Genomic DNA, 17,379 nt, shown 5'->3' with positions numbered 1-17,379 from the left:
TATACGAAATGTTCGTATTGGGCTTTTAAGTTGGTTTTGGGCTTCGGGGCCCAAAAGCGTTTTGGTCCACAAGGTCCATTATGTTTAAGTTGTATGACAACTAAAACAAAATGGGCAATTAGCCCAATAACATCATCATGGCCGGCCATAGGGTGAGTGGATGCAAACTTGGATTAATTACAAGTTTGCCACTTACATGTGATGAAGTATAAATTCAACTTTATAGCTTTATTTTCATTTAGGGTTTTTCTTGATGAAAAGAGGTGAAACATTTTCTCTCTTTTTCTCTATAGAGGCCGGCTACTTAGAGAAGTTTTAGCTAGCAATCTATTCTTCTCTAAGTCATCCATTTCATCTTCACTATACATCCTTGGTGAAGAGACTTAGAGACATCAAGCTTTTGGTGTTTTGGAGAACATATCCTCAAATGCTCAAAGAAGCAAAGGAGCACTAAAAGGAAGAAAATCACAAGGAAGATCCAAAGAGCAAGGAGGTGACTTGAAGGCCCTCCACTTGGGTGAATCCCTTGGGTTATCAAGGATGAGCTTCAAGGGTAAAGAATCTCTAAATCCTTTATTCCCTTTAATGTTGTTAAAGAGTTTATTGGTTCACCATTCACTAGGCTTTGAAAGTCATGGGTTTTATGAATTGTTTTTTAATGCATGCCTACTTTAATGTGTTAATAGTTTGCATATGTATTCAAACATTTTCACATGTTCTTAGCTAGGACAAATTTTTTCCTTCAGGTTAAAGTTGAGATACTATTTCTCCAATTGGGTTAAAGTTGAGGGACCATTGTTACAATTTTTTTCATTTGGTTTTTTATATTTGCCCCTTGATTCAGCCTCACGTGCATGGCACGTGACTCATTTTGACGAAAGTTTTAAGGGAGTTGACGAAAATGACTATAGCTACACGTTTTAATGAGTTAAAGGACCAATAGTCATAGATTTTTAGATTAGGGATATTGTTCCAATTGAGTTAAAGTTAAGAGACCATTACTACATTTTCCTCTTAAGGAATTGTAACTTCAACTCAAAGTAACTTGTAAACTTATTTGTATCTTGTTAAACAACGGTAAGTGAGGACAGTTAAATGTTAATCATATTCTTTAATTTTATGGACATTTGTGTTTTAAGAGTAACTTGAAAATGTATAAACCTTTCGGGGCTTTTCTGATAGCAAACTAGCAACTGGGCCACACACGTTGTGCGTGTGCAATCAATTTTACAAAGAATAAAAGGAAGCAGACGTCGAAACAGAAGACTAGACAGCGGATATTTTTGGTGGGCGAAGGAGACTTCTCCTTCTCTCTTTCTTTGACCACTCGCTTTGGACCTGCCCGCAACAAAGTTGCCACTTGAATTAAAAGTCGGTTAAAGTTAAGAATCATTGCTCCAATTAGGTTAAAGTTGAAGAACCATGACTATAATTTTTTTTCATTTGGTTTTCCATACTTGCCCTTTGATTCAGCTTCATGTGCGTGACATGACACTATTTCGACGGAAGTTCTAACGGAATTGACGAAAATTGTCATAACTACACGTTTTGATAAGTTAAGGGACCACTAACCATGGATTTTTAGTTGAAATATCATTGCTCTATGATAGGAGCATATTTATGCGCCTTAGTTAGCTAGTTCTTATGCATCTTTGTTATGTTTTCTTCGTTAAAGTAGTCTTTTAAGCTACTTTCTTGTGTTTTCAGGTTTAGCGGACGTATTACATGAAATGATGCAATTTGGAGCTTTTGGAGCAAAAAGTGAGCTTGAATTGAAAAGGACATGCTTGGAACGCAAGGTTGGGATGGAATTGAAGAGTTGAAGATTTGAGGTTTCCTACTTGAAGTAGGAAAGCTATGCCTAAAAGTTTCCATTTTGGGTCGATCTTTCCTAAATCGGAATTGGCAACCAAAGTTTCTAAAAGTTGGAAGTTTCTATTTTTGGAGGTTTCCATTTTCGAGAGTTTCTATTCTTGGCGTTGGGCTTTTAGATGACCTAAACCCAAATTTCCTTGTGGACCTTCAACCCATGCCGAACCCTAGGGCCTAATCATCTAAAATCTGCCATGTTAACCCTAGTCCATTCCTCCTAAACCCAAGCCGCACCTTTCCATCCTAGAAGCCTATTTTACAAACCCTAGCCCATGTTCACTTAAGTGCCGCACCTAACCCTAGCCCATTGTTGTCTAATCTGATTTATTTAGGGTTTTAGGTGTCTATATATATGTATTTTACACCTAGCCGCACATCTCTCCCTCTCCATATTCAGAAATTCGTCAAAACCCTATTCCCCACTTTGCCGCAGCCTTCATCCATTCCAGCCACCATTCTCCACCTCTATACACCATCCTACACCTCCATACACCACCCACACACCTTGCCGCACCCCCATACCATCCTAATTCCCTTCCTACATCAAAAATCACATCCAAAAACCCCCAAAACCATCTCTGCCGCAGCAAGGAGAAGAAGAAAGAGGAGCTTTCTGTGCAGATTTCAAAGTGGACTTCTTTGGCATTTTAGGTGTAATCTTTCTTATGTCTTCGATGTTTCAATTCAATAAACTTTGTGTTGTGAGTATGAGGAACTAAACCCCCTTAGTTGGGGGGTGATTCGAAACCATGTACATGCTTGCAATTTGATTCGATTACATTCAGTTGTTATTTCATGAGTTATGGATTCAATTCGTTCATCTATTTGATTGATAACTTATTTGTGTATGTTGGTTGATAGTGCACGCTTAATTTTCATGCATGAATATGATGCTAGATTATGAGGGAGTTTCACCTAATAGTTACAATCTTATAATCACAAGTAGTGAAGATCGCTTGAAACGATCGCGTTGAATGAATTCTTAGCATAAGTTTCATGCAATTCATAGTAACAAATGCTTCGTCAATGCTTATGTTTTTCATAGAACGTAATGATTCTTGCTTGTATCTCTATTATGCAATTCATGTAGGGAACTTGTAGGGAATGTTTTGAGTTGTCGTATGCAATCATCCAACTTGATAAATTCTGGAAAAACTAAGGGTTAATTAGTGCAATTCACGGTTAACTTGGGGCGTTGAGTATTCATAATTTATTGGAAGAACAACTGAAAATCATTTTGTTTGCAAGTGTGACATGTGTGGAGAAGAACCTCCTAACTAGCCTTTTATCCATCTATTTCACCAAAATCGTTTTTACAATCTGTGTTAATTAAAGTTTCTGTTTTGTGTTAAATTTTCGTCCAAAACAAATCCCCCTTTAATTTGAAGACTTAGATTAGTTAGAAAGTGTTTTGATTTGTGTTTCTAAGTATTTTGATTCAAGTTTTCATCAAATTTCGTCCAAATTAGTGTAGGTGCTCAAAACTGCCCAGAAAGTGGTTTTTAGGCAGTTTTGAGCCTTCTAGTTGCTGTTTTGAGTTTTAGGTTTGTTTAAGTGTTTTAACCTTTACTTTTGCATTCTTTGAGTCTAGTTTAGTGTTTTAAACTTTGTTTTTGAGTTTTTAAGTCAGTTTCCAAGTGTTTAGCAATCCCTCCTAATCCCCGGTTTAGAACGATCCCTACTTACATCTTTGCTACAATTTGACAAAAAGAGGGTTTAATTTGTGTGCTTATCTATTCCGCATCAAATTTTTGGCGCCGTTGCCGGGGATTAGCAAATTTGCTAATCCCTTGGATTGTTTTTGTTTCTTTTATTCACTTTGTTTCTGACTTTGTTTAAGTTTCTGACCTAATTTTGTTTCTTGTTTCTTAGGTACTAATGTATGACTAGAAGCTCTCAACCGATTCGTGCAAACATCTTGGATTTTGACGACGATTTTGAGAGGAAGTTAAGAAGAGCTAGAAACCAGCAAGAACATCATCCACCCAATTCCGAATCTGACCTTGAAGAAAACGTCCAAGAAGAGGAGGAGGAAGCCACGACAGGGATATTTGAAGAAGTCCAAGGCATGGCCATGGACAATCGTACACTCAAGGAGCTTTCCGCCTCGGGTTTGGATAATGCCGCACCCTTGTGCATTCAATACCCCGTGGCTGCCCAAGGTAAGACGGATGAGTTTGAATTAAAGTCAAGTTTGCTTCATCATATTCCTAAATACCATGGCTTGTCCATGGAAGATCCTAACAAACATTTGAAAGAATTTGAAGTAGTTTGCTCTAGTATGACTCCCGTCAATGTTGACGGAAATATCTTGAAGATGAAGGCTTTTCCATTCTCTCTGATGGATAAAGCCAAGGATTGGTTATACGAGTTAGCTCCCGGCACTGTCACTTCTTGGGAGAGTATGAAGAGAGCGTTCTTGGAGAAGTTCTTTCCAACTTCTCGCATCATCCTCCTACGCAAAAAGATAAGCGGAATTCAGCAAGAAGAAGGTGAGTCTTTTCCTACATATTATGAACGGTTTAAATCACTTGTTGCTTCTTGTCCACAGCATCAGATGAAGGAGGAATTGCTCTTGCAATATTTCTACGAGGGCCTCCTACCTCTAGAACGTCAAATGCTTGATGCTTCGGCGGGGGGAGCATTGGTGGATAAAACACCCATGGCTGCCAAGGTCTTGATTGCTAATAGAGCGTTGAACGCTCAACAGTACGAGGGTGTAGGCCAAAGAGGACCCTCACGGCACCAAGTACATGAGGTAAGTGCGACTTCCGATCTTCATTCACAATTGGCTAATCTTACTTCTATTGTTTCACAGATGGCCGAGGGAATGAAGATGCAAGGACCTGTGGTATGTGGCGTATGTTCTATCCAAGGACATGTCTCCGAAAAATGTCCTCAACTTATCGAGAATGGCGGTTGGGAGAGTGCGAATGCCATTGGGTTTCAAGGCCAAAATCAGTCAAGGCACGATCCATACTCCAACACGTATAATCCGGGGTGGCGAGACCACCCAAATTTCAAGTGGAGGGATCCTCAGCAACCTCAAAACCAAGGAGGCTTTAGGCAACAACCCCCGGGGTTCTTTCCCAAAACTTACGGCCCACCCCAAAATCAAGCCCAATCCGGCCCAAGTGCCTCAGGTACGTCTCTTGACAATGATGCACTTCTTAAGATACTAACTAAGTTGTCTAATGGGCAGGAAGATCAAGCTAAAGCTATGCAAAACCAAGACAGAAGGGTGGATCAACTTGAGAAACAAATTGGGCAGATTGCCGAGTTTGTAGGTAAGTTTCGAGATCCCGGACAACTCCCTAGTTCCACCATTCCAAATCCAAAGGGAGGCTTTGAAACCGCAAATGCAATCATGCTAAGGAGTGGAAAAGAAGTTGGGGCAGGTCCTACACCACCAAAATCAGGTCCCAAAGAAGATGAAACGTTGAAATCTGGAGAGGAGAACCCAAAGCAACCCACGGCAAAGGTGGAGCAACCTTTGCCGCAAGCAACCATTGATCCTAAGTCCTCCAATCCGTCCACCCTAGGTAAGAAAGGTCCAAGTTCAATTAATTCTAACATTATTCCACCCAATGTGCCCTTTCCTAGCAGATTTTTGCAATCCAAGAATGAAGAGGAGGAAAAAGATGTTCTAGAGACATTTAGGAAAGTTCAAGTTAACATACCTCTTTTGGATGCAATCAAGCAAATCCCGAAGTATGCCAAGTTCTTGAAGAAGCTTTGTACAACGAGGAAGCGGATTAGGGAGAAGGAGGTGGTACATGTAAGCGAGAATGTCTCTGCAATGTTGCAAAGGAAGCTACCACCTAAATGCAAAGATCCAGGTAGTTTCACAATCCCTTGTGTAATTGGTAATACAAGATTTGAACATGCTATGCTAGATCTAGGTGCATCAATTAATGTCATGCCATATTCTGTTTATGCATCTATGAATCTAGGAAAACTTAAAAATGATGGCGTTATAATTCAATTAGCCGATCGATCTAATGCATATCCCAAGGGAGTGTTGGAAGATGTTTTGGTGCAGGTAGACCATTTGATTTTTCCTGCAGATTTCTATGTGCTTGATATGGAGGACTCAACCCACTCTCCACCATCACCACTCTTGCTTGGACGACCATTCATGAAAACGGCTCAAACCAAGATTGATGTGGCCAAGGGAGCCGTAACTATGGCCTTTGGTGGTGATATGATTAACTTTAAGATTCCTGAATCAATTGAGAATACTAATGATGTTCGTTCTTGTTGTGCCATTAATGTAATTGAAAATATAGGGCAGGAATGTTCAACACTAGTCAAGAAGAATGCACCTCAAACTACCATCGAGGAGGGAATTGGAGTGAGCAACAAAGAATGCACGGCCTCAACCTTGAAATCACCAAATTTGGCCGAGTGCAACCTTTGTGCATCTGTCCATTGTACTCCCACTCCTATGCCGCACCTAGGTAAGCCACCTGATCCAATTTCAATTCCCATTTCAATTAATCGGTTGTTACCTTGTACGGTGCAGGTACCTAATCAAAGTCAATATGGTGGGAGAGTTCGTGTTGATTTAGAGAAGCACAACACGACACTACGAAAGGATCATTATCCCATTCCATTCAAGGACCCAATGCATGAAGTGGTTCGAAGGATAAGGTGTAGAGGAAACACCCCTCCATGCCGTGGGGTTCAATAACCTTCAAAGGAGCATTGTCCGGCTGCAAGACGTAAAAGAAAGCGCTACTTGGGAGGCAACCCATGCAATTCAACAGAGGAAGACCAAGGAATCACCCCAATTCCAGATTTGCGTTCCTAAACTCTTCCCTTTGTTATTTATTTTGAATCTGCCTATTTAGTTGTTTTAGTTGCTGTTTGTGTGTTTCTTTTTGTTTAGTGTGATTTCATGCTTGAAACATTGAGGACAATGTTTGATTTAAGTGTGGGGGGGTAACTAAGTGTTTTAGATGCAAATTCGTGGGATTTTATCACCCTAAACTTGAAGACTTGTTCCTTGCTGTTTTTAAGCAGTTTTGATGTGTTTTAGTGTGTTTTGAAGTAAAAATCCGAAAATTACATAAAAATTTGAAAAATTTGTTTTAAAAACCCAAAAAGAGTTGTTTTTGTGTGTTTGTTTGTGTCTTAGGGTACCTTCCAACACAATGATGAGGATTCGGTTTGTAATTACATGGTTGTTAAAGAGAGTGATTAACATGGATGAAAGTTTGATTTACTCTTTGTTATGCTTAGTTGTGGTTATAACTTATGAATTCACATGCAATCATAAAAGAAAAAATCAGTTTTTGTAACATGCTTGAAGGAAGGAACTCAAACTAACGCTACAACCTTGTGAGACTTGAGCCTAAACGTTTATGTGGAGAGTTAAAATCTGTGCATTCTTTGTTTTCTAAGTCGTTGCATGATCTCATTATTCCTTGCTTGGTTGCTACTTAGATGGCGTTTCATCATTTAGTTCCAAATGCTAGAACTCATGCCCATTTCATTCAAAGCATGTTATTGATTTGCATAACACATATTCAAGATGAAGTTGTGTAGTGACCACCACCTTAGCCAAAAAGCCGTGTGCCCTATGTCATTGTGATTTGTAGGTTTTAACCCCATTGAGCCTTGTTAGCCTTCGTTATTTGTTAACCCATGTTTTCCTCACCTAGCCTAGTTTAGGACCATCCAAACCCTTGTTCTTAAAGCATAGTAAAGCATGATTCAAATTGAATTCCTTTTGATTTATGTTGGCAGAAAACTAGTGTGGGGGAAGTATTTCTTTTGTGATTTTGTGTGCCATAGGCACGTGTGGAAAGAAAAGAAAAAAAAAGAAAAAAAAAATTCGTGGAAAAAGAAAAAATGAAGAAAAAAATATGAAAAGTGTGAAAAAGAGTTGAAAAGTTGAGAAAAAGAGTTCCAAAGTATTGTTTGTTGAAGTAAGGGTCCAAAACAATGAATTCGGCCCTAAGGAGTTGTTTAAATCTTTCCCTTGTGTTTTAAAGTTAATTTCTGCACTCTAAGTGAATTCTAAGTCTCAATTTCATTGCTTTGCTTACTATTGCTTGAAGAACGTTTGTTTTCCTTATCCTTTCCTTGTTAACCAACACCCCAAGCCCCATTACAACCCTTAACTTCTATCTTGAGTGTTATGTGTTTCAATTTGTGGAGTTTGAATTTGGTATGAGCATATGGTGTCACTGGTTCTCGCATCTAAGTAGTAGCATTCCATTCATGAGATCATATCTAAACATGCTTCTTAACTCTAGAAATTGCGTTCTTTGTGATACATATATGTGAGCATTCGTTTTCATTTCTACATCAATCTTCTCACATATAACTAGTGTAGGGTGTGGAGTTAGAAAATCTGAGTGAAAATAGAGTGTATATCTTGTAAGGAATTGAGGGAATTCTCTAAGGCATGTTACTACATTCAAAGCATTGTTTTGATTGATTACTTGTGAATTAGTAAGTGGTGGCTTTAATTAAGTATGTGCTTGTGTAAAGATGACTCAAATCTGTGGGGATAACAATCTTTAACATGTCATGTGCATTGGAAATCCCTGAGGCAAACGTTGGAAGGTTTAGGTTTTGTTTTGGTTAGTTGGTTTCGTTCTGTTTCCTTTCTTTTGTTTGTTTTGCTCGAGGACTAGCAAAAGCTAAGTGTGGGGGAATTTGATAGGAGCATATTTATGCGCCTTAGTTAGCTAGTTCTTATGCATCTTTGTTATGTTTTCTTCGTTAAAGTAGTCTTTTAAGCTACTTTCTTGTGTTTTCAGGTTTAGCGGACGTATTACATGAAATGATGCAATTTGGAGCTTTTGGAGCAAAAAGTGAGCTTGAATTGAAAAGGACATGCTTGGAACGCAAGGTTGGGATGGAATTGAAGAGTTGAAGATTTGAGGTTTCCTACTTGAAGTAGGAAAGCTATGCCTAAAAGTTTCCATTTTGGGTCGATCTTTCCTAAATCGGAATTGGCAACCAAAGTTTCTAAAAGTTGGAAGTTTCTATTTTTGGAGGTTTCCATTTTCGAGAGTTTCTATTCTTGGCGTTGGGCTTTTAGATGACCTAAACCCAAATTTCCTTGTGGACCTTCAACCCATGCCGAACCCTAGGGCCTAATCATCTAAAATCTGCCATGTTAACCCTAGTCCATTCCTCCTAAACCCAAGCCGCACCTTTCCATCCTAGAAGCCTATTTTACAAACCCTAGCCCATGTTCACTTAAGTGCCGCACCTAACCCTAGCCCATTGTTGTCTAATCTGATTTATTTAGGGTTTTAGGTGTCTATATATATGTATTTTACACCTAGCCGCACATCTCTCCCTCTCCATATTCAGAAATTCGTCAAAACCCTATTCCCCACTTTGCCGCAGCCTTCATCCATTCCAGCCACCATTCTCCACCTCTATACACCATCCTACACCTCCATACACCACCCACACACCTTGCCGCACCCCCATACCATCCTAATTCCCTTCCTACATCAAAAATCACATCCAAAAACCCCCAAAACCATCTCTGCCGCAGCAAGGAGAAGAAGAAAGAGGAGCTTTCTGTGCAGATTTCAAAGTGGACTTCTTTGGCATTTTAGGTGTAATCTTTCTTATGTCTTCGATGTTTCAATTCAATAAACTTTGTGTTGTGAGTATGAGGAACTAAACCCCCTTAGTTGGGGGGTGATTCGAAACCATGTACATGCTTGCAATTTGATTCGATTACATTCAGTTGTTATTTCATGAGTTATGGATTCAATTCGTTCATCTATTTGATTGATAACTTATTTGTGTATGTTGGTTGATAGTGCACGCTTAATTTTCATGCATGAATATGATGCTAGATTATGAGGGAGTTTCACCTAATAGTTACAATCTTATAATCACAAGTAGTGAAGATCGCTTGAAACGATCGCGTTGAATGAATTCTTAGCATAAGTTTCATGCAATTCATAGTAACAAATGCTTCGTCAATGCTTATGTTTTTCATAGAACGTAATGATTCTTGCTTGTATCTCTATTATGCAATTCATGTAGGGAACTTGTAGGGAATGTTTTGAGTTGTCGTATGCAATCATCCAACTTGATAAATTCTGGAAAAACTAAGGGTTAATTAGTGCAATTCACGGTTAACTTGGGGCGTTGAGTATTCATAATTTATTGGAAGAACAACTGAAAATCATTTTGTTTGCAAGTGTGACATGTGTGGAGAAGAACCTCCTAACTAGCCTTTTATCCATCTATTTCACCAAAATCGTTTTTACAATCTGTGTTAATTAAAGTTTCTGTTTTGTGTTAAATTTTCGTCCAAAACAAATCCCCCTTTAATTTGAAGACTTAGATTAGTTAGAAAGTGTTTTGATTTGTGTTTCTAAGTATTTTGATTCAAGTTTTCATCAAATTTCGTCCAAATTAGTGTAGGTGCTCAAAACTGCCCAGAAAGTGGTTTTTAGGCAGTTTTGAGCCTTCTAGTTGCTGTTTTGAGTTTTAGGTTTGTTTAAGTGTTTTAACCTTTACTTTTGCATTCTTTGAGTCTAGTTTAGTGTTTTAAACTTTGTTTTTGAGTTTTTAAGTCAGTTTCCAAGTGTTTAGCAATCCCTCCTAATCCCCGGTTTAGAACGATCCCTACTTACATCTTTGCTACAATTTGACAAAAAGAGGGTTTAATTTGTGTGCTTATCTATTCCGCATCACTCTAATTGGGTTAAAGTTGATGAACCATTACTACAATTTTCTCTTCTCCAAATCCAGCAAATCAAACCTAGACTTGCTAGACCCCTCATCTTCTTGAACCCTATCCCAATCGCCACTGGCTGCGATTTTGAGAGTCGGTGACTTACTTTCCCAATGGTTATCATCGATTTCCCAGCGTTTCTCATTGCTTTTTAATTTTTTTCCGTCTTGTTTAATTTCACCCTCCCCTATCTGCAAACCGCCCTCTTTTAAGAACGAGGATCCTCTTTGTGAGGATCCCGAGGATCATTTAATCGTGTACATTCATCGTACATTATGCGGTTAGTTTTCATCAGGTACTGTTTGTGTTTAATTTTAAATAAAAAAAATTAGAATAATTTATGACCGCATGATGTACGATGAACGGATACGATTAATAGATTCCCAGGATCCTTACAAAGAGGATCTAGAGAGGATCCCCATTCCTCTTTTAAACCTATAGTTTCATCTTCCTCCATATCCATCCTTTACCTCTCCACCCCACAGTTCATCCCCCCAAAACCTTTGCTTTGTTATAAGATTAGCACACCACCGATTGCCTTCATATTTGGATCATCCCCGCACTGCTCCTCGCCCGACCTGCATGCCGGAATTACGAGGCCAAGCGTGTTGCTGCTTTTTCCAAAGCAAGGTTATTGGCTTCATTTTTTTTCTTCTTTAGCTTCATTTTTTTCTTCTTTCTTTTGTATTTCTATTTGGATGTACATGCAAGATTATGTCAAGGTGTTTCGGATCTGGTAACTCTCCCCAGGTTTGGCGGTTCTAATGGCGGGTTAAGGCTGGGGTTTTTTTCCCGCAGCGGATATGAAACTTTTGCCTTGCGAAGCCTTGGTCGAATGTACCGCTCGGTTTCTCCTCTGAGGCCGCCTCGGTGGCTGCTGCCAATGTAATATTTTACATTGTTTAATGAATCATGCTCTTCAGGAAAATAAAAAATAAAAATAAAGGGGCAATGAACCACATAATAATATAATGCATTTATAATATAGAAAAGTATGCGTAATGCTATTGCCTAATCAAAATTTCCGTTCCTAATCAGCTCTTAGTCATCGCCATACATCTTCCCCTACAATTGTTCTACACCTACTTGTTATACAGGTGGACTGCCGTAAAGACGAAGAAACCTGTCATCTGCATCACAATACCAAGAAGATCATGTTATCAGAACACTGCTAAAATCATACTCCAATAAATTATGTACAAATAGCTTATGCCACCGGTGTAAATTGAAACACGGAAGCTAAACACTAACGACTCGGCCATGAATGCAGAGATGCTCTTCACGCCATTAAACGAGAGTTGGAAAGATGGCATCCAAAATATTTATAAAAGTAAATATAAGAAAATGAAGGGCAGTTTGGATGGCAAGGGATCATGTCTAAGACGCTTGATGAGTGTAGGTATCTTTTGCATTCATTGTGCGTGCGTGTGAGTGAATGCATAATGTAACAGAGGCCCCATTCCAGAGAACAAACGAGTTACCATAGAAAATGCTGCTCCATAGTAGGGATAAGCTGCTGGTATAAATCTTTCGTATTCATTGTGTTTAAATGGTCGAACAGGGATCTGCAATTCAATATCCAAGTTTCCATTGAGGCAGTGGATAAAATAACATTACACTAAAACAGAAAACCTGACTCACTCATAAAAAGCAAGAATTAAAATAAATAAATAAATAAATAAAATATCACATTTTGTCACAATACAAAGTTAGGAAAACTAATGAAAAGAGCTTGAAAACTTTAAGTTTTAATGATAAGGACAAAATAAAGGGTAAAGTGAATAGTACCAGGATTGACTTTTTAGTGTAAAAATGTGGTTTTTCATTAAAGTGAACAGTACCGGGTGCTTTTCGTTAAAGTTCCCTACAAAGTTTGGGGTACTTTAGGCTTATAATACTTACTCGAAGTTGAAGTGTATGCCATTCCAGGTGTAAAAACGTTAGTAGCCGGTCGTTCAATGGTAGATACTATACTTATGTTCTTTTCTTTATTCTCAGTTTCTCACCATTCAAATACCTATCCTAATAACTAATTGGACTAATAAGTTTTACGAGAATAACTGCGGTAAATTGAAATTGAAAATTTCTAATCGGACTTAATTCAAACTTTATTAATGTACCCACAGATTTTCAATCAATTATGAAGCTTCGATTCTATATTATCAGATTCAAATTTCTTAAGTACATGATGTCCTCCATCGAGCTGAAGCATAAATCCATACAAAACTTCGTTTAATTGTAACATCTTCTTTTTAACAAGTTAGAGATGCATCGACACCATTTATAGGAACATTTAATTACCTGCTTTGAGAGAGACAAACTTGTGTAGCCAAGTCTCTTGTACTCAACTTTGAACTGGAAAACCCCATAAACATCTGGAACCCTAAACTCAGTAAAATAACGACCCTGACACACAAAAAGAAAATTAAGCTGGGATATTAATGAAAAATCTGCAGTGAATAAAGTGCGTTACCTTCTGATCAGTCGACAAGGTTTTTAGAACATAGGGACTCATCATGTAAAACTGCACTTGGACATCATCAGCAACATATGGTTCCCAACGTTGCCCACGCCATTCATAAATCTCGACCGAATATTCCTTCAAATTGCAATTTCAGTGTCAGATGCCGAAGTCTTTAGTTTCTTTGCTCTTTTTTTTTTTTGGGGAGTTTTATTAAAACCGTAAGTAAATAAAATTACCAAGTCATCGTTGATCCTGTAAATTGCAGGTTCATCGGCTTCCCCAACTCTGTGGTGTTTTACATTCACAGCCTACAGACAAACATGTTTTAACAAGGTGAGGATTTAACAAGCCCAAAAATGCTAACTATAGACTATATAGATAGCTATAATGAAGCAATAAGATGAGTTAAATCACCCACCATCACTTCTCTTTTACTGTTCTCCTCTTTATTTTGTTCAGGCCTCATTAAATAAACCTACAATATTCTGACTACAAGAAAATAACTTTTGCCTCACCTTGAGATGACCTCTTTCATGGAAGACCCATTTGCTAAGTTCAGTCAGAAACTGCTCATTTGCCGATTTCTCATGTCTGTTATCACAAAAATTGTTTCTCATAAATTTCTTCTTTCAAACCGAAAATTATTCTGCTGTATTAAGAGATATACACAATAGACTCATTCAAAAATGCATATTTTAGTCATGATACAGCTATATAGGGAAAATAAATATCATACAAACAGCTTGTGAGCCCTTTACTTCCCCAACATGCATATTTCTATTGATATCTATCGTCTACATGTCTAGCCTAATCCCTGCATGAATCATAGCTCATCATTGAGTTGTAAAGGACATCCATTCCTCGACAAGCACCATAGCCTACAACCTTTTATTAGTTTATAAACAATCAACAATTGAATTTTCATCATATCCAATACACCAGTTAACTTGGGAACTAAGCTACAACCAGACCAGTTCACAAAGTGAAGTATAGCTATGAGTTAACTCCCCACAGGCAAGCTGTATCTCCACTAATAAGGCACTTTTCTCCTCTTTGATTATGTGTAAGTATTTATATGGCAGTTAAAAAAAGGAGATGTCCTAAAATATCAATGTAACTGTAACAAGTATGGCAAGGAAATCGAATTAGAAATCAGAGCATCACTTACTTCTTTGAGCTTCCAGCCTTCTGCACCTTAGATCTGAAAAACCTGGAAACAAAACCAAATCTTGTGAGTGGAAACAGTATAAAATAAGAAAACGTCATTTAGCTGGAAATTATCAAATACCTATCGCTGAACAAACTTAATGAACCAGATATCAAAACCCGAGCATTGTTTCTAGCCTGTGAGACAAACACAAGAAAACCGTTACAGAAAATACAATGTGTACAGTAGATGCACTCACATTCAATCACTAAAGCATCAAAGGAAATAGATTTCATTTACTGGCTTAGTAATGTTTATGAATGGAAACATCAGGAACCAGACACTAGGGAGCTATATTGTGACACTGAATATCAAGCATTAAAGTCCATTCCAACAGCAATAGGTACAGCAGGATTTTGAGAAAAGTCACCGGCCACAGGCGAAAGAGGACGTAAAAAATAATATGAAAAGGTAACGATAAACAAAAGTAGGATGCCCTTGGACAGTTATCTGGAAGTAGATATGTTGTTGCAACTTGCAATTTAGTCCTATGTTTGCCTCCCAAAAATATAAACAATAGAGAGACAGAGAAAGAGAGAGGTACTCTTTTGCTTAACAAAAAAACACTATGAAGCCAACAGAAAGTTGTAAATAACTAATACGATCAATATCATTTCCTTGTCATGGACCATAAGCATGATTTTTCCAATTAAAGGATAAAAAACACATAAACAAGGGAAATCATATATGTATTACAAAATTAATAGACACAGAAATGAAGTAAAGGAGGAATGGACGACAGGTGACGGGCAGTGAGTAGTTAACATACCTGCACAACTGAAACTAAAGATATAGCAGATCCAGTGAGCGATGGAGGATTTGATAGCTTGCTTTTGGGGTTAGCAGAATATGCTGAAAGTGAAGCTGAGAGAACTTTCAAAACCTACAATGTTTCCAATAGTGACATGAAAAAGAGAAGGTTATAAAATTTAAAGGAAAAACCATGAACAATCACAGTTGAATAACTTTAATCGGCACAAAGGTCAATTCTCTTGTTTGTTGCAGTGCATTGAATATGGATAACTGAAAATTCTTACCAGGCTATTTTCAGAGTTTACTGTATGGCCAATCCCTTGGAAAAGTACAGGAGCCTGTGGCAGAACAACCAATGGAAACAAAATCAGAAACAAAGACAACAATTACCATCACCATTTAGTAGTGGTGTGCACGGAACAGTCTCAAAGTGCAACCATTGATCTTTCCTCTGAGAATAATTTGCTTAAGCTACTAGTGGATACAAGGACATAAAAAATTAATGGCTTGAGAAAAAATGTGACAACCTGTGGCCTGGCCAGACACATATAACTTGATGGAAGAGAAAAACATACAAAAATAAAAGGCAAATTTAGAAAATTAGCAGGTTCCAAACGTTCTCCAATTTACAATTTTTTTGTGGGAAAAAGAATGAAAAGGAAAGGACAGAGAAATTCCCTGAGGAAGTTCATACGGGAAATTAATTGAGTTGGAAACAATATTCTGTAAAAACTAAACAGTGATACTACCAATTGACATACACACATGAGCACGATGTAACACAATTTAACTGGACAACTAATAGTAAATCAGAATAGCACTTGCCTCAATTTTCTCACTTCCCAAAATTACATCAGACTTGATGAAATCATCACTAGCAATAACTGTATGATCACCTTCAGTGTCTGAAACTGCATAGCTTGTGTGATCTATGACCATAGCAGCAGGATCCTGTACTCATAATAAATAAAATACCCAAACACATCAATTCCTTAATCAAGCTCAAAATGCTGGATGAAAGGGTAAGACCTAGATAAACTTGTATGAGTTCAAGGGAAGGATATGAATATTGGGTGTCATTAAGCCTTGTACAATACTGTATGAGGTAAGAGGAGAAGAAAAATTTATCCAGGATAACTACTTAAACAGTGGCGGCCCAAATGCTTTATACGAATCCATAATTTCAGGAAAGGAATATAAAACCAAAGATTTTTTCTTTGTACAATTGGAAAATATACTATTTGCATTAAGAAGTACGATTTTTTTCAACCTCGCAATCACATCAATGTAGTATATGTATTGATGTGTAATTAAATCATAGGAATTAGTAATTGGCAAGATGCCCAAATAAACCTCTACAAAGATCATTCATAAAGAGCTCAAATGTAGTGACGGTTCATAACATGATTTAATGATGATCCTGCGGTTATTAAAGAACTTCAATTTTGTGCGCACCCATTTAACTCAATTTCATTAGAATTGGCTACATTCATAAGTACTTGCACTATACTCATTGTGCTTGTTTTAGTTATCCCCAAACAAATTGGACAATCGGTTCTTCAATGAAATCTCTTCGGGTTCGGGAAGTAGAGGATATTATGCATACTGTACATAATTCAATTCAGAGGAAATTCTGACAATCTTGAAAACATATAATCAATGCAGCAACCAATGAAAATGCTTGGATGCTTGAACCAACCTCATCGAAATCAACTCCGCACTCAACTGCGATTTGCCGGATCAAATCAGATGCATTGGTATCAGCTGCAATGATCAAATCATGACCGCTATCCACGAAATCCAGTATAGCAGCCAGATCAATGGATCCTCCAAAACCTATAATACACGACAAACACAATTTCTGAATAAATTGATCCTCCATTTCAATCGACCGAAGTTCGCAAATTCCACAACTTTCTCCCAAAGCACAAAAACACAAACAATGAAAAATTCAAAACCGAGAGACTTACGATCGACGGAAGGAGAAAAGAGGATCAAGGCGTCGTAGCTGTAGAGGGCGTATCGCTGCAAGGAGATGTTGGGATCATCGGCGAGCTTGAAATCGAGCTCGAAGCCTCGAGACTGGAGGGACTTGAAGAACAAGGAATGGGAGGATTTGACAGCGAGGTCGTCAAGCAGAACAAGAACGCGGCGGTCGGTGGGGTGGTCCGGCGAGAAGGAGTGGGCCAGAAATGGGAGGGTTAGGGTTAGGAAGGCGAGGACGCCGACGAGCTTCGACATGGTTGGTTGGGTTTGGGGAGGGACTGCGGCGAAGAAATGCGAGCTACTCTGTCTTCAGACCGCAAAACTAGTGTGGACGAGGTGTTGACTGGCTTTTCGTAATTTCGTTAAATTTTT

At 38.2% G+C, this 17,379-nt stretch overlaps 1 protein-coding gene across 2 annotated transcripts; it reads right to left on the bottom strand.

Annotated features, from left to right (window-relative positions):
* Positions 1-11,549: 11,549 nt before the first annotated feature.
* On the bottom strand, positions 11,550-17,379 carry LOC126624197 (dolichyl-diphosphooligosaccharide--protein glycosyltransferase 48 kDa subunit-like). Of its 2 annotated transcripts, none has more exons than XM_050293234.1 (13): positions 16,992-17,379; positions 16,721-16,857; positions 15,847-15,972; positions 15,306-15,359; positions 15,038-15,151; positions 14,350-14,405; positions 14,230-14,271; positions 13,577-13,652; positions 13,298-13,369; positions 13,071-13,196; positions 12,899-13,027; positions 12,079-12,162; positions 11,550-11,727 (listed from the first exon to the last, which is right to left on the bottom strand). In XM_050293234.1, the coding sequence occupies exons 1-13, from the start codon at positions 17,260-17,262 to the stop codon at positions 11,680-11,682; spliced, it is 1,335 nt and encodes a 444-aa protein (XP_050149191.1). In that variant the 5' UTR covers positions 17,263-17,379; the 3' UTR covers positions 11,550-11,679. The 2 variants fall into 2 exon arrangements, with proteins under 2 accessions (XP_050149191.1, XP_050149192.1); XM_050293235.1 differs by having other exon boundaries at positions 12,899-13,003; positions 16,992-17,377.

Source organism: Malus sylvestris, chromosome 5 (genome assembly GCF_916048215.2).
Source record: "Malus sylvestris chromosome 5, drMalSylv7.2, whole genome shotgun sequence".
Classification (NCBI taxonomy): domain Eukaryota; kingdom Viridiplantae; phylum Streptophyta; class Magnoliopsida; order Rosales; family Rosaceae; genus Malus; species Malus sylvestris.
Note: the sequence above shows the minus strand (reverse complement) of the source record. Positions and strands in the feature narration are given on the sequence as shown.